Below are 24,040 nucleotides of genomic sequence, written 5' to 3' on the forward strand. Positions count from 1 at the left end.
CCCTTTTCCGTCGCCCCCCCCCCCCTTAGCATCCATCATTACCGAATTAAGTCTGTTTGCGTTTCCCTGTTGTTTTTTCCTCGTTGCGAGCAAACGGGATCGCCGTTGTAATAGTAAGTGTCTATGTTTGTCCCGTTAATCGCCCGCCGGTCCTGTCCAATCTATCCCGTAGTGATCCATATTAAGTGTCCGTTCCAGGTCCCAAACCAGTCCGTACCATCTAACCAGTCTGTTTCGCCCCTTATTCACCGCGCTCAAAAAGCAAGTCCAGAAAAAGGAAAAGATAAGAAAAAAAGAGCAAAGAGTAAAGGAAAGGCATCAGAATCCGATGCAGTAAGAGTAAGACATAGTGATCGTAGTATCCGTTCGGTCCTCAGTCATGGAGATGGTGATATTGTGGTTTCGTTCAGGAGGTTTGCATCCATTCGTTCCATCAACTGGATTGCTGTTCTTTGGCAGAGGCAACGGAGAAAGGCGAAGGGCTTCGGTAAGGGGAGCGAGAACGGAGCGACCGAGGCAGGCTGGACGTTGGGTCGGGGTACATGGAGTCCTCAGCCACACCGATTTGACTGGCGGCAGCCTTCTCTCGAAGTATGCTCAGTCTGTGGCGAGCAAGTCATTAGCACGCAGTGCAGATGGTAAGAATTGTGTCAGGGAGACTTACTCTTCCTGCGAGACACCGGGAAGCAGAACAGGTTCCTTCTTGAGGCCAAAAGGAGAAGACTAAAAGACAAACGTTGGTCAGAAGCTCGCTCGAAAACTGAAACATAGAGCACATGGGACGTACAATTTCCAACCCGCGTCTCGGCTTCCGCCTTCCATGGCGCAAAGCCTGCTGCATGCGTTCATACAGAGTCCGAACATTGTTCCTGAGCCGCATGTCGGTGGTTGCGTATGTCGTGTTGGAATAGCCACTAATGCTCTCGGTTTCCAGGTTGACCAGCGAAACACTTCTCGGCAACTGCGCCATTGGTTGAGGGAAAGACAAAAGTTGTTGACTCGATAAAGAACGGAAATGACGACGAAGAATTGAGAATGATAGCCGAAGATGAGCGCTAGAACGATTGAAGAATAATGTTTTGGTAGATGGAGATCAATGACAAGAAAAGGAAGGCAGTGAATGAAAAGAGGATAATAAGACGTCGACAAGAGTGGCTGTATGTGTGTGTAATTGAACCGGCACAAGTTTGCTTCACAACTAGTCGCCGTAATTACAACGATAAAAATAGTAAAAGGGAAAAGAAGAATAAAAGATTGCGTTTGCGGTGGCTCCTAATTCCTCTGTCTTGCTCTACCGGATGTTGTTGGTCGAGTGTTGTTGTTGGTGCAAGAATGGAACCTTCGATGAAGATACGAGCGATTGGGTCGAGACGATGTGGGCTTTTTCAATTAGAACAGAAAGAGAGGCGGGGGAGAATAAGAAGAAAGATAGAATACGAGCAAGACACACAAAAGCGAACAAACAATTAAATGCGGCTGTTGCTGCACACTGCCGAAGGAAAGACAAGGGGAGGAAAGAGACGAGAGAAGGAATGACAGGGGGGTGAAAGAGTGTGTGGGCTGGTGCTGATGAGGCTCCGAGCCGCCTGGATGCAGAATGAATGGAGGTGACCGGCTTGAGATTCACAAACCCAGCACGTTGCCGACGGATGCGGCGCTGGCCAAATATATATCCATCACCTCGCATCGGCATCTATGGGTGTCTGAGCACCATGATTCGACAGCCCTTCGGTCGGTGCCGCTCATGGGCCTCTGTCGAAATGGGGTCTCATTAGACACACTCACACACACGCTCGCACGCGGCTGCGCGGAGTGCAACAACACTAGGGGAGCAGGAGGGCAACAGATGCCTGCCTGCAGATTTGCTGTCTCACATGCCGGCCAGAGGCAAAACCTGTGCATTCGCTCACGGCTTCAGGTGGAATGCGTGAGGCCTGAATTGGCATTCCAGATGCCGGCACCCTGCCGCAGCACCCCCGTATGCCGTAGCATTCTCCAGGATAATGAGCTGTCGGTAGGCGAGCGCGGCGACAACGACATGAGGCCGTCATGTCACGGGCGGAGCAACGGGCGGAGCTGCGAATGGACGTGCACGGCCTTTGTTTGCTTCCTTTCCTGCACAGAACGAATATGGGGGTCGACCGGCGGCTTGGCCGATCCGCCATCATCACAGCCTCCTTGCCTTGACGAAGATTTCTGTTTCATATCAACACGGCTTCCCGTTCGTCTCTGGCTGGGGCTTAGGCTTCGATTTGCAGGCCGCGGTGGGGAAAGCGCCCGCCTCTGCATGCATGCAGAACGTGAGATGCTGCCGTGTTCCCTCGCGAGGAATCGAAATCGAACCTTGAAACCGTGAGACATGGGAAACCCTTGTCCGGTATAGTAGAGTTTAATGTCCTCGCGTTATTCGTCGCGCGGGCGAGCCAATCACAGACCCGACGCTTCGACGCTGAAAGGAGCCCAAAGGGAGATCTCTCGCTAATCTTTGGGGCTGGTGCGGAGGCACGGCTGGCACTAGGTTCAATTCGGTGATGGCAACGGTCTTTGCTTTTCAAGGTTCTTTCTTTATGTACCTGATTAAGATTAAAATCAGAGCCACAGGGCGCTCGTCTGACGCTTATTTGGGGTAGTCCTTGATGTGAAAGCTCTTGGACTTGACGAAAGCGTCGAAGCCAAATCTGCCAAGAGTCTGGCCTCTGCCCGAGTTCTTCCATCCTGTCCAAGCAAGGTCCTATTTGTTGGTGGAACAGTCAGCAAATGGGTCGTCCGCGATGAATTGATTCAACATTGATTGCCTGACGGGGTGATTGTCTCCCAGAATTGCTGCCCGGGCGGGTACATGCGACCACGGGCCACCTAAGGGAGAGGAAGAGGGGAGGGATGCGATGCGATTATCGGGATGCACGCGTCGTCGTCGACTTACCGGGCTGGGGTAATCGCAGCGGTTGACAAAGACAGTGCCGGCGTCAACCTGCTCACAAAGGTCGTAGCCTCGATCAACATCTTTGGTCCAGATGCTGGCCGTGAGTCCAAATTCGCTGTCATTCATCAGCTTCACGGCCTCGTCGTCGCCCTTTACCTTCATCACCGGAATTACAGGTCCAAATGTCTCTTCCGTCATGACCGCCATTGTGTGATCCACATCCGTCAATAGGGTTGGTTTCACAAAGTTGCCCTTGGGCGGAGGGTTTTGGAAGCTTTCGTTTTCCGGCGTAACATCCTTGGCTCCCTTTTCCAAGGCGTCCTGAATGTGTGCCTCTATTGTTTCCTTGGAGCGCTTGGAAACGACGGGCCCAATATGGGTCGATTTGTCAAAGGGGTCTCCCAGCTTGTATCCCTTGAGCACCTTCTGAACGGCCGCCACGAAGTCATCGTGCACCTTTTCATGTACATAGACTCGTTCAATGGAGCAGCAGCTTTGACCAGAGTTGAAGATGGCGCCATCGACAATTTCTTCGGCGACCCAGTCGATATCTACATCGTCTCTGATGTATGCGGGATCCTTGCCGCCTAGTTCGAGGGTCACGTTGACGATCCTGTCTGCGGCAGCTTGTTGCACGGCAAGACCGCCAGCAACGGATCCCGTGAAACAAATCAGCGAAACCCTAGGGTCTCGAACAATAGTCTCCATGAGACTAGGAGATCCGCAGTGGAAATGTTGCAGAACGCCGTTGGGCAGGCCGGCCTCTGAGAAGAGCTTGGCCACTTGTTCTACAACAGTTGGCGTCTGCGGCGATGGCTTCAAAATCACACTGTTTCCGGCCAGGATTGCTGGAATCAGTGCATTGACGAGGATCAAATAAGGATACTTTGAGACAACAATGAGTTAACAAGAGAAAATTGAAAGAGAGAGAGAGCGCGAAATAGCGCGTGTAGCAGTGGCTGGCACAGGATAGTGGTGCTGCTTACATTCCAGGCAAAGATGATGAGAACAGGGCCGACGGGTGCTCTCCGAATGAAACGCTTGAATCCTTTCTCGGCTTCGCCCTCGACATCCTGTAAGACCTCGTTGCTGATTTTCAGGAGATACTCCGCCCTCTTAATGGCCGTTGTGACTTCTTTTGCCGTGTAAGCGATTGGCCGGCCCATCTGAGTGGTCAATTCCAGGGCAAGGTCGTCCTTGTGCTTGTCCAATGCGGCGAGGAACTTGCGGACAATGTCTTGCCTGTCCTTGAGCTTTGTCTTGCGGAATTCCAGAAAGGCTTCGGTGGCGACCTTGGGAAGCAGCTCCAGATCGGCAGCCGAGGCGCCATTGCGAGTGATGACCACCTCGTTGGTGCTCGGGGAGATGGTTCTGATCACCTCAACGGACATGTTTGCGTGTCTTCTAAATCTGACCGGGGACTTGTTGATGGAATAATATTCCGAGGGTTCGAAAAACGAAGAGAAGATAATGGAACATGTGAAACGCGAAAGGGGAGGAAAGCGAGAGGGGAAGTGTGATACCGGTCTCAAGGCCGCTCTTGCCCGTTCATGATTTGCCCCACGTCACCGATATCGTTGCCCCGCCATACCTATCCATTTGATTTCAGTAATACGCCAGAGATGTATGACTGGATTATCGCCTCCGAGCCGTGCTGAGAAGCTACCCGGTAACTGTACGTAAGAGGGTCGCGTTACTGGAGAATGGGCTCGGCGCGTCTGTTGAGGCAAATGATGAGTAAAAAGCCTTGTTGAATCAGGACTGGAAAAAGGTATACGAATTGCCATCGAAAGAAGCTTAATAAAACTAGCGCTTCCTTCCCATTCAACCATGTTCCCGCGGCATGGCTTTTGGTTCACATCCGGTTTGATTCGCTCAGCCCATTAGTGGGGGGAGTGATCCGTTTATAGCGATGCAACTCGGTAAATGCAATACAGCGATGCCTTATCGATAAGGGACTTTTTTTCCTTCTCGCTGCAGCCATCTGCTGAGCTCCGAGCCAAGTTTGGAGTAATTCTCAACAAAGGTCACACACAATGGCTGCCACAAAGGCCAACGATTTCTTGGACGTGTCCGACAGCGAAGACGAGCGCTTGAACACTTACGACTCGGACGATGAAGTGAAAAAGGGTGGACGCGGTCCCAAGCGGCGGAAGATTAGCAGCGACGATGAGGACGACGATGCTGAATTTAGCGACAAGGAACAAGACGGCAGCGATGGAGAGAAGGAGACCTCAGAACAGACGGAAAAGGATGGAGACTCTGCAAAAGGCGACCAAGACAGCGGCAACAAGAAGGCAAAAAAGCTCAGGGCCAAAGATCTGCCTGGTGTTGTCCGGCCGTTGACGAGGAAGAACCTTGTCGCGACAGACGAAGCAATCAGAAAATCCGGCGTCGTATACATCTCCCGCGTGCCGCCCTTCATGAAACCGAACAAGCTGCGCTCTCTCCTTTCTCCATATGGAGCCATCAACAGAATATTCCTCGCCCCCGAAGACCCAATCGCACGAGCGCGACGTATCAAAGGCGGCGGCAACAAGAAGAAGACGTTTACCGAGGGCTGGGTGGAGTTCATCAAGAAGAAGGACGCAAAGGCTGTGTGCGAGCTTCTGAACGCGCGGCCAATCGGTGGCAAGAAGGGCAGCTATTACCACGACGATATCTGGAACCTGCTCTATCTCAAGGGCTTCAAATGGCACAACTTGACGGAGCAGATTGCCGCCGAGGATGCCGAGAGATCAAGTCGCATGCGGGCTGAAATCAGCAAGACAACACGGGAGAACAAGCTCTTTGTCCGAAACGTCGAGAGGGCCAAGATGCTGGATGGCATGGAATCAAAGGCTAAGGCGAAGAAGAGGAAGGCGAGCGACGCGGCGGACAGCGAGGAGCCGAAGGGAAGCGTGCGGACCTTCAAACAGATACCCAAGATCACCAAGAGCGAGAATACGACCGCGGAACCGGAGCGGGTGAGCAGAGTGTTGAGCAAGATCTTTTAGCTGTTGGAATCGTTCACGGTTACTATATCCGTTCTTGCTTCCTGCGTCTGTTGAATGTATATATAGAAGGTCCTTGATTGTATAAGACCAAGCATAAGAATTGTCAATACCAGCCGAATTTCGAAATTTAACATAAGCTGATGTCCGATAGTCTAGATATCTGCCTTGCTCTCCGCGACATTATGCTGTAGAAATGCCCACGCGACCGACTCACTGCTGCGAATCCACTACGACAGATCCGGCAACAAGCGTTGCAGGCAAAATTGCCAGCGATAAGCCCGACCAGGCCGCTTATCAAGCAGCGGGGCAAAATATTTTTCGAACTTTCTTCGTCCATGTTGTATCAGAGGCGACTCCCGTCTGGTGATTCCCTCTCCATACCTAAACACCCACCACATCGCCATCGGCCTCATCAAACAAGATGTCTATGGACCTGGATGATGCCATTTCCATTGCGCCTGTGTCGCAGCAGATGCATACGGCAGCAACGTAAGTCATTTCACACCTTTTCCCACGGCTCGTCTGCGGACGAACGTCGTCGCTTCGTCGTCTTCTCGCGACAGCCCGTCCATGATATTTGGTGAAGATCAAATGCTAAGACTCGTCATCCACAGCATTCTCTGCCACAACTGCGGTGCTCCGATCGACGGAACAACAGCCACGGGCGCCGCCTGCTACGACTGCATCAAGTTGACCAACGACATCTCCCAGGGAATCCAGCGAGAGGCCACCATCCAGCAATGCAGAGATTGTGAGAGATGGTTATTGCCACCCTCAAGTTGGATTTCCGCCATGCCCGAATCCCGCGAACTCCTAGCGCTCTGCCTCAAGAAGTTGAGGGGCCTGAACAAAGTGCGAATCGTCGATGCGAGCTTCATCTGGACCGAGCCTCACTCCCGGAGAGTAAAGGTCAAGTTGACCGTCCAAGACGCCGTCCAGCAGGGTGTCCTGCTGCAGCAGAGCTTCGAGGTCGTATATGTTGTGGCGCATCAGCAGTGCCCCGAGTGTGCGAAGAGTTTCACTCCTAACCACTGGAGAGCCTGCGTCCAAGTCCGACAGAAGGTCTTGCACAAGAGGACGTTCCACTTCCTGGAGCAGCTCGTCCTGAAACACGGTGCGCACAGAGAGACGCTCAACATCAAGGAAGCCAAGGACGGCATCGATTTTTTCTTCTCAGTGCGAAACCAGGCAGAGAAGTTTGTCGACTTCCTCAACTCGGTCGTTCCCGTCAAAGTCAAGTCCTCACAAGAACTGATCTCCATGGATACCCACACCTCGAAAAAATCATACAAATTCACCTTCTCCGCCGAACTCGTTCCCGTATGCAGAGATGACCTGGTTGCGCTGCCGATAAAGCTTGCGAAACAGAGTGGCAACATCTCCCCCCTCGTCCTCTGCCACAAGATCGGCACAGCAGTCTACCTCATGGACCCGCAGACTCTCCAAACGGCGGAAGTCAGCTCGTCCATCTACTGGCGCGCTCCCTTCACAGCCCTCGCCGACGCGATGGAGCTGGTTGAGTTTATCGTCATGGACATTGAGCCCACCCCTACTCGAAGGGGCAAGTGGGTGCTCGCCGAGGCGACCGTTGCTCGTGCTTCCGATCTGGGTGTCAACGACAAGACATACTTTACCAGAACACATCTTGGAAACCTACTGCAGCCGGGAGATTCAGCAATGGGTTACATGCTGAGCGGCACCAACTTTAACAACCCGGAATTTGATGCCATAGAGGAGTCCAACACGTATTCGTCAACCATTCCGGATGTGGTGCTGGTGAAGAAACACTACCCCAACCGCAGGAGGAACCGTCGCCGCAACTGGAAGCTCAAGCGCATGAATAAGGACGAGGGCGACCTTCTGCCAAAGAAGGCGGACCAAGAACGTATGGATAAGGAATACGAGATGTTCTTGCGCGACGTCGAGGAAGACGAAGAACTTCGTGCGGCTTTGGCGCTTTACAAGAACCCCAAGAAGGCAAATGATGAGGAGATGAGCATAGCCGAGACGGAGGACGACGTAGACGATGACGTTCCCGGAGTGGATATGGATGAGCTTCTAGACGACTTTGATGAGCTCACAATGGAGGATTAGTGGTAGAGGGGTTCCTGATACTCACATGAATGAATTTAACGACGTCATGTTTGGCCGCCACGAGAAGTGCACATATGCCTCGAAGCATCTAATCAGTTACCGTGATAGGTCGTAATTTTCTTCATCCTCCTGACGTGGTCGAGTTCTCACTAGATATCTATAAGAATGAAGGGATAGAGGTCAGGTCGATTGTGTTCGATTCGCCTTTAACATCCCGTCTGGCGCCCGACCGGTTGAACTGCTCTCGGGACTTCTTTCTGCTCATCCTACGCTCGTGCAAACCGAAGAGATCATCATCGTCGTCGTCCACAACGTGAAGCCTGGGTCGTTGTTCGGGGATATTATTGCGCTCTGTCCGAGGCGGTTCCTTCGGACCTTTTGTGGCGGGTGAAGACGTGGCTTGGACGTCCGACTTGGAACCGCGAGGATGTTGTGACGTGCTTCTGCTTGGCGCAGAGCTTGAGCTTGAACTGGTGGGCGGTCCGAACTTGGCCCTCTTTACTGATGAAGGTAACGGTGGCAGTGATGGCGACGGCTCTCGACTTCGAGAATCCTGCTGCGGTAATGACTTGCTCGAGTATCCCGCGGCCGCTCTCGTCCTAGACGAAGTAGACGAAGCGCTCACAGCGGGCATGATGTTCCTACCCTCACGCCTCGGCGCCTCCATCAAGCCTCGCAAGCCCGTTGCCGCCACCGGCGACTTTGCTCCATCGTCTTTCGCTTTCCGATCCTCATCGCCGCGGCCATCCACCGCCAGCGCCTTGCGCTGCTTCAAAGCCCGCTGGCGCGACGCTCTTCTTTGTCGCGTCCTGGCAGTTGGAACCGTATCTGGTACAATTGGACGCTCAATCTCGCGGATGGTATTCGCGTTTTGAGCCTTGGCGAGGGCTTTGAGGCGGTCGTATTCTGCGCGGTGGAGATGCGCTGTGAAGCGCTGGGCGACGTGCAGCAACTCGTCTTCGACCATTCTGTACTTGTCATCGTGTAGCGCCCCTGGAATCATGAACCTGAAAGAAACACAGCCAGTTAGTCGCAAACTAGTGAGAGGAAGCTGCATGTTGAACTGAGCAATTGTCATTAACGGCAGTATCTCAGATGGTGCGGATGTACTCTTCATGAGGCCTCTCGGGCGGAGGAGAAGTAGATAGACTTCGAATGGGATCTTCAAAAGCAAGTTATCAGTCATCAAATCACAATCTCCAATTCTCACTGTTTTCAGACTACTGAAAAGCAGATTTGCACTCATTCATACCGGAATCCAAAACGCGCTGGACGTGCCTGCGCGATACAGGCGTTCGCACGACATGCCGACGCTCGGGTTGCGCCGCTGGTCTCGATGCAGGCGATGCTGGACTCCGAGTTGCTGATATTCTCGCGCTGCTGCTTGGCGAGGGCTCTGAGCCTCTCTGTTCTTTTTTCCATGGCAATTTCCTTGCCATGGTTGCTTGAATCTTGGTCGTGAATGGTCGTTGTTTTGGTGGTTGAGTTTGGTCTCCAAGGCTCAACTGTAACGTCAGAAGTGTTTAGTGCGCAGGCTGCACTTTACCTTGCAATGTGCACAGTACAGTCCATATCATCCCCTAACGATTGACAGGCACCAGGTCCGCATTCCTACCCTACCCAAGGATATATAAGTTTCTAGATGCGCGTAGTATCAATTTCTCGGGATTGAAATTTGGGGTTCACGCTTCAACCCTTCTAGAGGAACTTGTCATAGCTGAATGAGGCGTTGTTGTTCTAACAAGTTCCCATGCTTCCCATTTCGGCCATTGAAGCTCACATGAAGTAAGTGAATGACTTGCCCGTTAACCCAGCCGCCTCAGAGTAATAGCTGACAATTCCGTCAAAATCAACGATAAAGATTCGCATGTAATAGGATAGAGAGTCAAACATGTCCCCTTTTAGTCGACATTGTATTCATTCCATGGCGGCATCGAGGTGAACCACTTGAGGCTTAATATTCCTTAACCTAGACCAGGTGCTTCTCATCCCCGGATCTCCATAAGTGCCGCCTACAACTGAGTATCTGTCGCTCGTAGTGCATTTCAACAAAGAACATACAAGAGCTTCCTTTAATCTTATTTTCCTCTGCAACCTGGAAGGTAAGTGACTGGCAATTCATATGACGAAGCTGCGTTGAAGCATAATATCGGGTATAGACATATTTAGGGATAAGTGCATGTCTGCAGAAGCTCCAGGCCCCGCTGAGTTGGAAAGAACTCCATCGATACCTGAGGTATCACTAACAACATTCCACGCCGAGCTTCAAGCTCTCCCAAACTTTAAAATTGCCGTTCAATACACCTTGAGTTTTGCTTTAATCCCTCACAGTTGAGTGCTGAGGGCACAGTTCTGATGGATTAGCGGTTCAGCCGCCATTACTGCTATTTTTCGCAGGGCGTCGCCTCTAGATCGACTCGCCATGATTGCTGTGGCTCTCCTTCGCCGAGCCTCAGTGAGGAGGAGACAATGCGGCTTCCTGACGCGGTCGGTCAACAGGGCCGTGACGGGATCTGTTCCTCCTAAAAGGCCTCTGTACGGCAATGCAAGTGGCACGAGGCATATGAGCTCACTGCTTGAGAATACTCGCAACATCGGCATCATTGCCCACGTTGATGCTGTAAGGCTTGCACCTGCATGTCATTCAGCCGTCCTGACCTTGATGCTTACCCATTGTGTAGGGCAAAACAACAACAACTGAACGCATGCTCTACTACAGCGGCGTGACGCAACGAGTAGGAGGTCTGCAGCAAAGACACTTACTCCCAGAACACCCTAGCTGACAGACTTAGATGTGGACTCTGGCAACACCGTCACTGATTTCCTGGAGCTCGAGCGGGAACGTGGAATCACCATCCAGTCGGCGGCTATCACATTCCACTGGCCACTCCAACAAGATTGTCCGCATGGAACATCACCAAAGACCATCAATCTCATAGACACTCCTGGTCATCAGGACTTTAGGTTTGAGGTCGACAGGTGCCTACCAATTCTTGATGGAGCGGTCTGCATTATCGACTCTGTCAAGGGCGTGGAAGCACACACAGAAAGAGTCTGGGCCTCTGCCCAGGAGTTCAAGATCCCACGGATTGTTTACTGCAACAAGCTGGACCGTGAGGGCGCGTCCTTCAGAAAATCCGTCTTGGAAGTCGGCTCTCGACTCAAAGGATGGCCGTTGGTTTGTCAAATTCCATGGTGGGAGAAAGAGGACTTTGTTGGTGTAATTGATGTTATTGATGGTGTAGGGTACCGATGGAAGAGCGAGAGGCAAAAAGCTCGGTACGAGCCGGCTGAGCTCAAGGAGTTACTCTCAACCTCAAACCAGTCGTTATTGACGGAGATGCAGGTGGCGCGTCAACGCTTGATTGAGGGCCTAGCGGATTTTGACGAGGCTGTGATGGACGAATTCTTGGCTGAAAATGAAAGCATTCCTGCCTCTCTACTGAAGCAGGCCATCAGGAGAAGCATACAAAGTGGCGATGGCAGTGTCATACCTGTATTCGCGGGCTCAAGTTTTCGTCACATCGGAGTTGAGCCGCTGATGGATGCCATTGCCGACTACCTCCCAAATCCGGCTGAACGGCCTCACGTGGAGGTCAGGGTCGGGAGTACCAAGACTGAGCTTCGCGAGGCTCTCAGGGGGAAAGGCAAAAAGGCTATTGATCCGAACGTCACTTCCGTGGCATCTGTTTTCAAAGTATTCGACCATCCAAAAGAGGGCGTCATCAGCTTTGTGAGAGTCTACCATGGCACCTTGACTCGCAATGCGCCGAGCTTCAACACCCATATGCTGATCCAGGAACGCCCGATGGGGATCCTGCAGATATCAGCATCGAAGACTGAAGACATTCAGGAGCTTTCGGTTGGCCAAATTGGAGCTTTGAGGGGACTCAAGAAGGCACGCACCGGAGATACCCTGATCACCATGGCAAGCGGCAAAGCGGTTCCCGAGCATTTGCGACATATACAAATAAGACCTCCCGAAATCCCGCCACCGGTCGCCTTCCTGCAAGTTGATCCATATGGCAATGTCGCAGCCCAGCAGTTAGAGGCCGCCCTGGAGAGTGCTTCGCGAGAAGACCCAAGCCTTCGGTGGAGCAGAAACCCAAAGACCGACCAATTCACCATCCAGGGCATGGGAAAGCTTCACCTGGATGTGTCTCTTTACAACATGCGACAGAAGCACAAGATAGATGCCGAGTTTGGTCCGATCGAAGTCGACTACAAGGAGTGTGTTACTGCTGCGACTTCTCCTCAACATGCAATTTTCGACCGCCCAGTGGCTGGCAAATCTGGCAAGGTTACCTGCACGGTCACCCTCAAGCCGATAGAGGAAGGGGAGCATGACACTTTGATAGAAACTGGTCTTGAGAAGGATGGCAATGTTGTTCAGATCGACATTCCCATGCACGGCGAAGCCAGCGCCGTGCTGGCTGATGCGGATGAGGCGCGTCAACAGCTGTTCAATGGAGCTATAGCTGGGTTGGCGAGAGGGCCTCGCCGTGCGTCGCCCATTCACGGTTGCCATGTCCACATTACGCTCGATACATCTCGCGATGCGCTAGAAACACCAACGGGAGGGCATTTTAGTGGTGCGGCAAAGACCGCCGTCCAAGCTGCTCTACGGGAGGCATTCGACAAAAGCCAGATTGGTATTCTAGAGCCCATCATGTTGACGCACATCGTCTGCCCCGAGGCAGCCGCCGGAACAGTTCAGCACGACATAACAGCCGGCGCAGGCGGCCACGTACTCGAGGTCAACGATCGTTCTGCAGAGTCTGCCAGCGAGGAGCTGATTGATGTCTCCAAGATCTATGCGCCACCTGATCCATATGACTCTGTCACTTCCCTCAGAGGCAAAAAGTCCACGGCTCGGATGGTCGAGATCATTGCCAAGGTTCCTTATAAACAGATGCTGAACTATGATGAGCACCTACGAAGCAAAACTGCAGGTCGCCATTCCATGACAATGTCATTCGACTCGTTCGCAAAAGTGGCTGGCCACCGGGAAAAGGATATCTGAAGGCAATTGGCGCAAGCATGCCACTACGGCGAGCGTGAAGGCGACCATCGCCTTCTGCTAATACAGTCTATTACACCAGATCGAATGTGCTCTTCGGATGGCGTGATACCGCTTTGTTGGTCTGAGCCTCTGGAGTTGCACATGCATTGTGTGTGGAAGGTCACTGAGCACAACTCGCAGAGAAGATATAGCCCACCAGAAACATGGAAACCCAGGCAAAGTCTTTGCAGGGTGTGAGTCAGGTCAGTTGTCTTGGCTACGGATCGGGCATTCGGTTCATTAGATCTATCCTCGAATTGACGGATCACCTCAGTGCCAAGGCGGCAAGCAGTTTGAGGAGCCATGGGACAAGATCAGATGGACACTCGCAGTGGTGCCAGTTTTCAATTGAGAAGAGGTAACGCAAGTATGGAAGAAAAGAGAAGAAATCACATTTCATCACTGTTCCCTGTTTGAATATGGCCATCAGTGGCGGCACTGGCGGAGCTTATGATATCGCGACGATGGACGGCCGAGATTTGGACATTTTGACGGAGCACAAGGGCAAAAGGCAGAGGGCAGTGAGACGGAGGCAAGACGGCATTCTCTTCCAGAATTCGCCAGATTCTTGCTGGCAGCATTACGAGCAATTACCACCTTGCCCAACAGGCACTCCTTGTTGTGCGCAGAAGCACAGACGTCTTTCGCCAGGGTCGGCGCCAGGCAACACTCGTGCTGCTCAAGGTTGGATTGAGCTAAGCCTTCTTATGCCTGGCCTTCTCGGTACGAAATGCAGGAACAGAGGAACCTTGGTTCAGCCGGTGGATGACAAGCTCGTGGGCGTTCTCCTCGTGTTGAGTGGAGCATGTCGGTTACGCAAAATTTCTCTCCCTGCACCCCCGTGCGGAAAAAAGGAGTCCCCCCATGTCTAATCCCAACTAGCCTTGTTTCCAGGGAGAACAGCTCGACCGCCACGTCTTCTACGGCAACGGCAAACGGACAGATGCTCAGGAGCAAGACCTGTCTCATCAGCTTCGCTTCGAGTGTCGCAGGACCTCCAGTTTGGCGAGAATTACCATGGCTGCTCAGGAACAAGCGACGGGTGGCTTATTGGATGGTGTTGTGGCAAGGCGACCGTTGAACCCCTCGATGCTAATTCCAATTCTATTTATGATCGCGGGGTGACACCTCAGCCTCAGCTGTGCTAAATGGTGAAGTTGATTGGGGGATCAGCAAGACGCAGCGATTCGGAGCGTTCCGCCAAATCTCGTCTTTTGGCGTCGCCGATCAATTTCTTCTTCTCGTTGCTCTCAACGTTGTCATTTCGAGGCGGTAATGTGCTTGGAGGAGCACTATGTCCGAATACATGCACCTCGTCCAAGCAAGTATGAGTATTGCAATCGCCCCCTTGTGGTGCGACAGACGGCAAACATGTTGATATCAGGGGGGGGGGGTCACCGATGGCCTTCTCTCGTTGCTCTTGGAAAACGCCGCGCCGTTAACAAACAAGAAGTCGAGATTGATGCTACTGCCACTACGGCGGCTTCGAGGACTTGCTCCGTACTTGTACTGTTGGCGATTACCACCACAGTACGACCAGTCGGCTCCTCGTCTTCCTATGAGCTGCCTCGTCTACAACAAAGCACAGCACTGACAGTGCCTCGACACCGAGCCAGGTCTGGCTTTCGAGATGGATCTGGCAGTTGTTCCCTTTGCAGTTAATGCAGTCTTCGATGCGTCTCTCACACTAGGAGGGCCTTAATTTCCTTTGACCCTGCTTGAGTGGCTGGATTGGACTATGGTTTCCCAGGGGGGAACAAGGCCGAGTGCTGATTGGCTCCCGTCTGTTTAATTTCGACGCGCTCATCCCACGAGCTCCACTGAGCGAGGCAAGCATCACAGCCCATCTTCAGCAGAGCGGTCGAGGCATTATTACCAGCCATGAGCGTGCGCTGCAGTGTTGCAGCAAGCATTTGGACCTCGTCCCTTGCGAGCAGCTGCTTTTTGAACTAACTACAGTCAATCCCTTCCTTTACTAGCCCGTTGTCGCCCTGCTCGCCGCGGGTCCATCTCACTCTTTTCATAGAACCTCGACCGTCACCGCCGTCTCTCTCTCTTCCCTTTCTTTTCCCGTTTTGCGCTGTGTCGTTTCGTGTCGTGTCCGTGTTGTATAGACGAGCTTTTCGTCGCTCCTGTCGCTCCTTGGTTGCTTGTTCGCCGTGACACGACCCTCACTTTGTTCTGTTTGTTCGAATCTCGAAACACGAGCGTTGCACTCGTCCTCACTCGCTCTCTCTCCGTCGCAAATACCACTAATACGACTCACACTCTCGTTTTTACGCGACACCATGAAGGTTACAGACGTCCAGGCCGCCCTCGCGTCGGCGGTTGTGCTTCTCTCTCTGCCCGCCGGCACAGTCGCCTCGTCGCACAAGAGGTTTCACCAGCTTCCCAACAAGAAGCACACTCACCTGCGATCACACACAGTCGAGAGCCCCAACTCCATTGTCAAGCGAGGAACATGCGCGTTCCCGACCGACGATCCCAACCTGGTTGCTGTCACGCCCGATGCTGAGAATGCTGGTTGGGCTATGAGCCCTGATCAGCCTTGCAAGCCAGGCCACTACTGCCCAATTGCCTGCAAGCCGGGCATGGTGATGGCCCAATGGAGTCCCGACTCTTCATATTCCTACCCGTCTTCCATGGTAAGTGGTCGGTGCAGATATGGAGAAGACAGATGCATGCCCGCTCCACAAGTTTCAGCTGCTAACAATGTTAGGACGGAGGATTGTACTGCGATGAGGATGGCACGGTGCACAAGCCGTTCCCTAACAAGCCCTACTGTGTTGAAGGCACCGGCGCTGTCGTAGCTGTCAACAACTGCGGTGAACCAATGTCGTGGTGCCAGACAGTGCTGCCTGGCAATGAGGCAATGCTTATCCCGACTCTTGTCACAGACCAGGCGACGATTGCTGTTCCGGATACAAGCTACTGGTGTGAAACGGCAGCTCAGTAAGAGGCCCCAAGCAACTCACCGTTCACCTACGCTGCTGACACGATCTGTGTAGCTACTACATCAACCCTCCTGGAAGCTCTGTCGCCGATTGTGTCTGGGGTGTCGCATCTAAGCCCGTCGGCAACTGGAGCCCCTATGTTGCGGGCGCCAACACGGATGGCGATGGCAACACGTTCGTCAAGCTGGGCTGGAACCCTATCTGGCAAGATTCAGCCCTGAAGAGCACCTTGCCCACGTTTGGTGTCAAAATCGAGTGCCCCGACGGTGGCTGCAACGGATTGCCCTGCGAGATCTCGCCCAACTCTGACGGCAGTGTCGATAGCAAGGAGTCGGCGGTTGGTGCTGGCAATGCTGCCTTCTGCGTCGTCACGGTTCCCAAGGGTGGTGTTGCTAACATTGTCGCCTACAACGTGGATGGCAGCTCCGGCAGCTCCGACTCCGACTCCGGATCTTCCTCTTCAGCCCTGCCCAGCTCCACTGCTCACGGACTCAAGGCTGGTGGCTTTGCTGCCCAGGTCGAGAAGGCTACTTCGACCACGGCCGCGCCATCATCTACCGAGGTGTCCACCACTGCTGCTGCTTCAACGACCGAAGTCTCGTCGACCACTGCCGCTGCCGAGTCTACCACCACAGCTGCTGAGTCAACAACCGCCGAGACGACCGACGCATCGGCCACGGCCACGACCAAGGCTGCCCACTCCACCACCGGCGGCAAGGCATCATCAACGGCTCGCGCCCGCCCATCTGTGAACCCCGGCATGTTCCACGAGAACGGCACATCACCTCGCCAGACAACCGCAGCACCCTCAGGGCCCTCTGCCACTCAGGCCGACTCTGCCCCCGTCACCACGACTACGAAGAAGGGCGAGGCTGGTCGTCAACAAGGCAGCACCGCCTTTGCCGGCCTTATTGTTGCCTTTGTCGCTGCGGCTTGTTTCCTTTGAAGAAGATGAAGATGACGGCGAGCAGCCCCGTTGATTGTATCTCTGGCAGACCCTGTATTCACACGTCTACTTCAGTGTCTATGTCACCTTTTGTCGGCTGCAGCTTACATATTCTTGTTCATATGCTGCTCTAGACTTTATATCACTTGACGCGGTTCTCTGTCACTCTCGCTCTCGCTCTTTTCGCCTCGTCTACCCGGGCCGTCTAACCCTGCCTCCTCCCTCCCCCCGCCCCGTCACACCTTTTTTTTTTCTTCGACCTGATATTTCATGCTGCCGTATCTGTATATGGCTTTATTTTTATCTACATAACGCTTATTATATGCTTTACATATCAGCCAATATGCTCTGTCGGCGATAGTGTTTACTGTCTTTTGGAGGTCTCCAGAGTTGGTGTGTCCCGGATACGGGACGCCCTTCCGGCTTTAGCATCTCCCCGCCCCTTTTCTTCTTCTATTTTTCCCTTCTTGGATTACCATGACGCCAGAATACGGGTGGCAGTCCTTTTCGTCCCTTATTTATGATCTTTATTATCTGTTTGTCTTATATTTTTTTTTGTTTGATTTTTTGCCTTTCTATGTCGGCGATACCCCTCTTCAGCGGTAAGAGAAAGCTTTTCAGGAAACAGAGAGCGAGTCGGGACTCAAGGATAACACAAAGGGGAGGGAGCGGAAGGGGAAAGGAGCGAGCGAAATTCTTCTTGGGTTACAGTTTTATCTTAGCAGACCTTCTTAACGATGTATGTCCAACAATGGAGGTGGGAACGGAACGGATTATTATTTGCAGTGGTTGTTTGTGCTTGGCTTTGATCTTTCGCTTTGTCTGATTTAATGTTCATCTTTACTGAAGATGGGATGCGGAAGTTTACCAATTACTGCACTCATCGACCAAAACAACAAAAAAGGAAAAGAGAAAGAGACACTTTTGGAGATATAGGATAAAGACTGATTAGCGTCTGATAAAATCTACGTGCTTGAATGTAAATTTCCAAGAGAAATGCAAGGTCTGTCTTTTTATATACCCCAAAGTCTCCAAACATGTGTGTTGCCGTAGTTAGCGATATTTGGTGATTCAGGGGGCCCATCATTTCGTTTTCTTCCACAGAGTAATTAGCTTTCCTGATCTAAACGAACGCCGTGCCATGGAATGATTAGCGCCGGTAGTTCCAAACCACCTTGTTGCCTCCAGGATGTTTGTTTGCCCTCATCTTCTTTATCCAATGTTGCATTTGCCGTCGTAATTAACCAATATCATGCGTGCTTTGTATGTACCAAGCAAACCCCAAGCCTTCCCCTCGCTACCTTTCACACACACATACACACACACACACACACTCTCTCTCTCTCTCATAAAGTAACCCAGCCGGGAACTTGGTCGATGCCAAAGTCATCTTCGTACCTCCTCTCCTTGATCGTCTGCCAGACATTCGGCCAGCCTGCCAGTACGGGGCTTCCCTTTGCCTTTGCTCCGATGATGGCGAACCGGCCCTGGCTGTGGGCGATGAATCCATGCATGAAGCCCTGCTGGACGAGGGTGGCAACGGTCATCTCGATGTCTTCGTAGCTGACCATCGCGTTACCCCATATGAGCCCCTCGTTGGGGCGGAGCTTCCGGGGGCCGCCGGGGGGAGGGGCGAGCGTCGTTTCGGCAAAGGGCTGGACGTTGTTCCGGAGGGCCTGCATGAGGAGGGGGTTGGCCTGCGAGGGCCGGTGCAGGGCGGTCGGGTTGCCGGGCAGCCAGCCCTCGAGGCGGCGCTGGATGTACGTCGCCACGGTGAGGAGGTGGGAGAGGTCGAGCGTTGCTGCTTTGCGGGAGGAGGCGTCCTGCGGGGGGACGTACGTGAGGATGAACGTCTTGCGGGCGAGGCTCCTCCAGAGGAGTGGCCGGAGGCGGTTGGATAGCGATAGGAGGAGGCCCTTTTCGAAGAGCCAGGTCTCGTGTGCGGCGAGGTGGGATTGGAACTGAATGAAGTTGCCGGAGCGGATGGCCATGCACATGGGAAGAAAGATGGGCTTGAGCGATTGAGCCTCGGGCCGCGATAGGAGTGTATCTGAGGGGAATTTCCCGAGGAGAAGGTTGGAGGGGATGAGGTAGGTGAGGATGTTGCAGCGATGAGAGACGAGTGGAGGAGGGGTCTGCAGGTATGCCTCTTGGAGACAGAGAGCGGCGCGGTTGTAGTGGTGGTTGGAGAAGTTGAAGCGGCCGAGGTAGTAGAGGAAGGTGACGCGCTGGGCGGCGGGATAAAGTGACAGCGGAGGCGATATAGACTCGATGTTGACAAAGATCATTTTCGCTAGTTGAGTTCTCCGGCACTTTGAGAGAGTGAAGTTGCGATTAGAGGCATGGTCATAGTACGAGCTGCAGCATAAAACAACAAGCTCTTGCCTCCAAGGAATGAATTGGAGACATCGGAGAGCGAACGAAAGCAAGGGCAGACATACTGCAAAGAGAAGTTTCAGCACGAGGTTGGCAAACATGTATACGCCAACTCGCTTCCCCTCCGGCTTGCTCGTCCGGGTGCCTGTCCTGTCCGTCAGGCACGTCGTGAAGATCTTCTGGATGATCTCGGCCGAGGATTCGGCAACAGACTTGCGGTTGTCGTCGTCGACGACGCGCAGCCGCCGGGTCAGGTCGGGCCGGCGGTTGAGGTTCATGGTGAGGCGAGCCAGGGTCTCGGACAGAGACATGCTGACCTGGAGGAGCATCGAGCCGTAGGTGGGATGGGCGAATGCAGTGGAACAAGAGCTAATAAACGCGGCGTTTTAACATGGGAATTGCCGAAGATAGGTTTTGTCTGACCCAGAATTGCAGACTGCTGTTGACTACATCTTTTTTTTTTTTTTTTACTGGGCCTCAACATTCAGACAAAAAGAAACTCACTTGACAAGCCCGCTGAGAAGCTGGTGTGCCCCCAGCAAGTCCGTGAAATCGACATCCCGCCAATACGTCAAGTAATCCTTCAGAAAAGCCAGCAGCCCCGGCCAAGCAGTTGCCTGGCCCTCTGGCAGATCATCCAGCTGCGGAAGGGCATCCTCGACGACCTTGTCGATGGCGTCCTGGCGGCTGAATCTGGCGCGCAGCTCAGCGGCCAGGTCGTGATACTGCTTTGGTGATTCCGGCTCTACTTGGAGCCATGACCGGAGGAGATCGCCTTGCTGGTTGCGGACTTGCTGATGTATCTGGGAGAGGAATTGGGTGACGAGAGACATGGTATATGGGAAGTGAGTGGAAGGGTAAAAGAGAAAATCAAAGACAAAGGATATCACCGTTTGGCGGCGAATTGAGTCTTTGGGGAGAGCTGAGGAGTGAGACAGGAGAAAATGAGAGTGAATGAGAAGTCGCGTTTGGGATGAGTGAGGGCTGGCGTTGAAGACGGGTGTGGCGCAAGTCTGGATGTGGCGGTGATTGTGTGGCGCGTGCTGCTTTCAGATGGCGACTTGGCCTTTTACTGTGCGACTTTCCTACCAAGCTTGGATTTATCCTTGGAGTTCCAAGTGTGATTGATAGACAGTCTGTTCGTATTATCAGATAGAATGTCAAGATTATCATGGCATATGATTGAAGTCCAAAGAAATCAGGTAGTTCGTTACTCTAAAATACATGGCAGAGCTACTTAGAAGCAGCTACATGATTGCTTCATTTCGCTATATATACAAGTTTGGTTTGCCGAGCTTCTCTTTCGTTCCATCTTGACCTCTTTTTGGTTTATACGGACTCAATCCTCTGCACAACCATGGCCGTAGCAGCACCTCCGCCGTTGCAAATGGCCGCAACACCATACTCACCAGGCTTCAGCTGGTGCAGCAGCGTGGTGAGGATTCGGGATCCGGAGCTGCCCAGGGCGTGACCAAGAGAAATGCCGCCTCCCAGAGGGTTGACGCGGGCGTTCTCAATGCCGAGAATCTTCTTGTTAGCCAGGACAACGCCTGCAAACGCCTCGTTGATTTCCCAGATGGCGACCTGATCCTTGGTGATTCCGGCGCGCTCCAGGGCAATGGGAATGGCCTTGGCGGGAGCAACGGGGAAGTCGACGGGGTCGACGGCAGCGTCGGCATGAGAGACGATTCTAGCCAGGACTCGAGAATTGGATCCATACTCCTGTGCGATGGCCTTGTTGCCCAAGACCAGAGCGCTGGCACCGTCGTTCAGCGTCGAGGCATTGGCAGCAGTCACAGTTCCCGTTCCGTCGCGGACAAAAGCAGGCTTCAAGGTGGGTACCTTGTCGAACTTGACGTCGAGGTAGCCCTCGTCCGCTTCGATGACGATATCGCCCTTCTTAGACTTGACGGTCACGGGTGTGATCTCGTCAGCAAATGCCTTCTCAGCCCAGGCCTTTTGCGCGTTCTTGTACGACTGAATGGCGTATTCATCCTGCTGCTCTCGCGTAATGTTGTGCACCTTGGCTGTGTTCTCGGCGCAGTTGCCCATGTGGAACTTGTTGTAGACATCGGTCAGACCATCCTTGATCAGTCCGTCCTCGAGGGTCACATTGCCGAACGCAGGTAGGCCACTGGCGCGGGGCAAGTAGTAAGGGACTCTGGTCATGCTCTCCATGCCACCGGCAATCTGAGCCTCGGCTAGACCCAGCTGGATGTTTTGCGCCGCAAAAGCGACGGCCTTGAGGCCCGAAGCGCACACCTTGTTGATGGTGATGGCCTCGACGGACGTGGGAAGGCCGGCGAAGATGGCGGCTTGGCGGGCCGGTGCTTGACCGACAGATCCTCCGAGAACATTGCCCATGTACACGTCGGAGATCTTTTCTATCGGGACCTTTGACCTTTCGAGGGCGGCCTTGATGGCGGTGGCGCCGAGCTGGGGAGCGGGAACGGTGGTGAATGAGCCGTTGAACTAGAACGGAGAACCAGCGTGAGCAACGAAACAACACAAGAATGATGGGTCCCAGTTGGTGGCGAAGTTGACCTACCTTTGCTGTAGGTGTCCGAGCGGCACTGAGGATGTAAGCGTCCTGGATTTCCTTCCTCATCGTAGCGCTGGTCGAGAAGTGGCGAGCCGTTCTCACATGGCTGGCCAACTGGCCGAGTCGCCTGGCGGTTCTAAGCTGAGCCTCGGACATTGTGATGAGAAGGAGGCGGACTGAGGAAAGAAAGATATATGCAATCAGGGGTATCAATAGGATCAAAACCAGACGAAGTTCAGAGTAAATACTTGGATGCAATACATGGGCTGTGATTATGCTTTATACAGAATGCCGGCTGGAGAGGAGCTTCTGGGCCGTTTCGGTACGCTTCGGCTTGGAGCGGAAGGAGAATCAGCCGAGCCGTTTAGGCCGATATTACGGCCTGTGATGCTTTTTGCGGGGACGTTGAAAAAAGCCGGGGAAGGACTGTGTGAAACCATAAGTAGTACCTACTATATCAGTTACGACATGACGGAGTATGTGCTTTGGCTCTAATATCTGCCGTCTCGTATCACGTCTGTACTAGACCACAGACCCCTTCCTCACAAGCATCTTCGATTCTCTCTCTCAGTGATGCTTCGTAATTCGCAACTCACGTCATGATACCGAGGCTACGGCAACGATTGAGACGGATTCTGGCAGACAAATCACATCGCCCCGAACGCGGTCGAGTCTGTGGCGTCGCTCCACCCAATGACCGCCACAAGTTCTTATCCGCCACGCCTCCCCGCGACATTGGTGCGGTATCACATGACCATGACTAATTATTCAATGCTCGCCCCATTATTGGCCCATGTCCTGGCGCCGATTCGTCCGTACCCGGCTGGCTATCAAACGCTCCCGTTGGCTTGCTAGTGCGGCCATCAACTCTCTTGGCTCGTGGGCAGGTTCCGATCTTGTCTCTCAACTTCCATCATAGCATCCTGAAAAGCTCACAAGAACAGACCTGTTTTGCTCCTACATCGCCAGTTTTGAATTCCCTCCTCTACTCACCCTATACTCAACCGGCCGATACATCCGGGTTCAAGAGTACCAGGCCTCCGTGACCCTTACAACCTGCTGCCGCGCCCGAGTCGGTCCTCGTACGATTCCCGAAAAAGGCCGTTGCTCGACCGTCACCATGTCAACAGCTGCCCGACGTCGTTTGATGCGCGACTTCAAGGTTTGTCTGCATCTTCCATCTCCTTTTGTTTTTCCAGTATCTAACGGTTACTCCAGCGCATGCAGACTGATCCCCCTGCTGGAGTCTCAGCGTCTCCCATCCCCGACAATGTCATGACCTGGTTGGTTTTGCCCCTCACTCCTCCACCGCAGCGACTTCGCATGCTGACCACGTCTCGTCATCCTCGCTTCGCAGGAATGCCGTCATCATAGGACCAGCCGATACGCCGTTTGAAGATGGAACATTTCGACTCGTCATGCAATTCGAAGAGCAATATCCCAACAAGCCGCCCCAGGTCAAGTTCATTAGCCAGATGTTCCACCCCAACGTCTATGCCACCGGCGAGCTGTGCCTGGACATTCTTCAAAACCGATGGAGCCCTACGTATGATGTCGCTGCTGTGTTAACCAGCATTCAGAGGTATGGTAGCCTTGAGATTGGACCACAACGTCTTACCGTTATGGTTTATTCGCTGACGACGTCTGTTCTCTACTGTAGTCTACTCAACGACCCCAATACCGGCTCGCCGGCGAACGTGGAAGCCTCGAACCTCTACAAGGACAACCGGAAGGAGTATACGAAGCGCGTCCGAGAGACCGTTGAGAGGAGCTGGGAGGACTGAAACAGAAGAAAACCCACGTTGATTACAATTTGCTGAAGACATGTGTATAGGCGACACTCGGGGCTGCCACTTCTTCCCTTCAGGATACTGAGGCGGAATCAGGACGTTGCTAGCAGCATTCTGGTGCCCTGTGTACGAAAACGGGATCCGGCAGACGGCCGGAATGGATTCATTGCAGGCGTTTTGGTGCACGAGATTGAACTGGCTATACCAAGGACGGGAGTCATGTCATATTTTTTTTCTTTCTTCTACTTCCTGCTCTTTTCTCTTCGCCCTACGGGAGGAATTCCTGCGTCGATTTTTTTGGCTTCACCACCACACTGAAGGGGGACAGCCACGACGGACGACAGATAGGTAGCGATT

The 24,040-nt window shown here is 53.1% G+C and overlaps 11 protein-coding genes across 11 annotated transcripts; 6 read left to right on the top strand and 5 right to left on the bottom strand.

Annotated features, from left to right (window-relative positions):
• Positions 1-433: 433 nt before the first annotated feature.
• On the bottom strand, positions 434-970 carry CCMA1212_004568 (uncharacterized protein; the record flags this gene model as incomplete). The annotated part of the gene is made up of 3 exons (XM_073701866.1): positions 434-602; positions 665-723; positions 788-970. The coding sequence occupies 3 exons, from the start codon at positions 968-970 to the stop codon at positions 434-436; spliced, it is 411 nt and encodes a 136-aa protein (XP_073559677.1).
• Positions 971-2,617: 1,647 nt separating this feature from the next.
• Positions 2,618-4,314, bottom strand: CCMA1212_004569 (Succinate-semialdehyde dehydrogenase [NADP]; the record flags this gene model as incomplete). Its single annotated transcript, XM_073701867.1, has 3 exons — positions 2,618-2,731; positions 2,924-3,808; positions 3,910-4,314. 3 exons carry the CDS (start codon positions 4,312-4,314, stop codon positions 2,618-2,620), a joined length of 1,404 nt encoding a protein of 467 aa, XP_073559469.1.
• Positions 4,315-4,959: 645 nt separating this feature from the next.
• On the top strand, positions 4,960-5,919 carry CCMA1212_004570 (Pre-rRNA-processing protein ESF2; the record flags this gene model as incomplete). The annotated part of the gene is made up of 1 exon (XM_073701868.1): positions 4,960-5,919. One exon carries the CDS (start codon positions 4,960-4,962, stop codon positions 5,917-5,919), a length of 960 nt encoding a protein of 319 aa, XP_073559556.1.
• A 421-nt stretch (positions 5,920-6,340) lies between these two features.
• CCMA1212_004571 (60S ribosomal export protein NMD3) lies at positions 6,341-8,013 on the top strand (the record flags this gene model as incomplete). The annotated part of the gene is made up of 2 exons (XM_073701869.1): positions 6,341-6,408; positions 6,534-8,013. 2 exons carry the CDS (start codon positions 6,341-6,343, stop codon positions 8,011-8,013), a joined length of 1,548 nt encoding a protein of 515 aa, XP_073559561.1.
• A 157-nt stretch (positions 8,014-8,170) lies between these two features.
• CCMA1212_004572 (uncharacterized protein) lies at positions 8,171-8,980 on the bottom strand (the record flags this gene model as incomplete). Its single annotated transcript, XM_073701870.1, has 1 exon — positions 8,171-8,980. One exon carries the CDS (start codon positions 8,978-8,980, stop codon positions 8,171-8,173), a length of 810 nt encoding a protein of 269 aa, XP_073559689.1.
• A 1,455-nt stretch (positions 8,981-10,435) lies between these two features.
• Positions 10,436-13,036, top strand: CCMA1212_004573 (Ribosome-releasing factor 2; the record flags this gene model as incomplete). Its single annotated transcript, XM_073701871.1, has 3 exons — positions 10,436-10,633; positions 10,695-10,755; positions 10,806-13,036. 3 exons carry the CDS (start codon positions 10,436-10,438, stop codon positions 13,034-13,036), a joined length of 2,490 nt encoding a protein of 829 aa, XP_073559562.1.
• A 141-nt stretch (positions 13,037-13,177) lies between these two features.
• CCMA1212_004574 (uncharacterized protein) lies at positions 13,178-14,200 on the top strand (the record flags this gene model as incomplete). The annotated part of the gene is made up of 3 exons (XM_073701872.1): positions 13,178-13,184; positions 13,523-13,941; positions 13,970-14,200. The coding sequence occupies 3 exons, from the start codon at positions 13,178-13,180 to the stop codon at positions 14,198-14,200; spliced, it is 657 nt and encodes a 218-aa protein (XP_073559687.1).
• Positions 14,201-15,363: 1,163 nt separating this feature from the next.
• Positions 15,364-16,975, top strand: CCMA1212_004575 (putative secreted beta-glucosidase adg3; the record flags this gene model as incomplete). The annotated part of the gene is made up of 3 exons (XM_073701873.1): positions 15,364-15,720; positions 15,795-16,027; positions 16,084-16,975. 3 exons carry the CDS (start codon positions 15,364-15,366, stop codon positions 16,973-16,975), a joined length of 1,482 nt encoding a protein of 493 aa, XP_073559552.1.
• A 1,346-nt stretch (positions 16,976-18,321) lies between these two features.
• On the bottom strand, positions 18,322-20,184 carry CCMA1212_004576 (uncharacterized protein; the record flags this gene model as incomplete). Its single annotated transcript, XM_073701874.1, has 2 exons — positions 18,322-19,720; positions 19,856-20,184. The coding sequence occupies 2 exons, from the start codon at positions 20,182-20,184 to the stop codon at positions 18,322-18,324; spliced, it is 1,728 nt and encodes a 575-aa protein (XP_073559407.1).
• A 496-nt stretch (positions 20,185-20,680) lies between these two features.
• CCMA1212_004577 (Acetyl-CoA acetyltransferase) lies at positions 20,681-22,069 on the bottom strand (the record flags this gene model as incomplete). Its single annotated transcript, XM_073701875.1, has 2 exons — positions 21,900-22,069; positions 20,681-21,823 (listed from the first exon to the last, which is right to left on the bottom strand). Exons 1-2 carry the CDS (start codon positions 22,047-22,049, stop codon positions 20,681-20,683), a joined length of 1,293 nt encoding a protein of 430 aa, XP_073559688.1. The 5' UTR covers positions 22,050-22,069.
• A 944-nt stretch (positions 22,070-23,013) lies between these two features.
• Positions 23,014-23,677, top strand: CCMA1212_004578 (Ubiquitin-conjugating enzyme E2 2; the record flags this gene model as incomplete). The annotated part of the gene is made up of 4 exons (XM_073701876.1): positions 23,014-23,055; positions 23,112-23,176; positions 23,251-23,475; positions 23,554-23,677. 4 exons carry the CDS (start codon positions 23,014-23,016, stop codon positions 23,675-23,677), a joined length of 456 nt encoding a protein of 151 aa, XP_073559551.1.
• Positions 23,678-24,040: the final 363 nt, after the last annotated feature.

Source organism: Trichoderma ghanense (genome assembly GCF_004382785.1).
Source record: "Trichoderma ghanense strain CCMA-1212 chromosome Unknown scaffold_4, whole genome shotgun sequence".
NCBI lineage: Eukaryota > Fungi > Ascomycota > Sordariomycetes > Hypocreales > Hypocreaceae > Trichoderma > Trichoderma ghanense.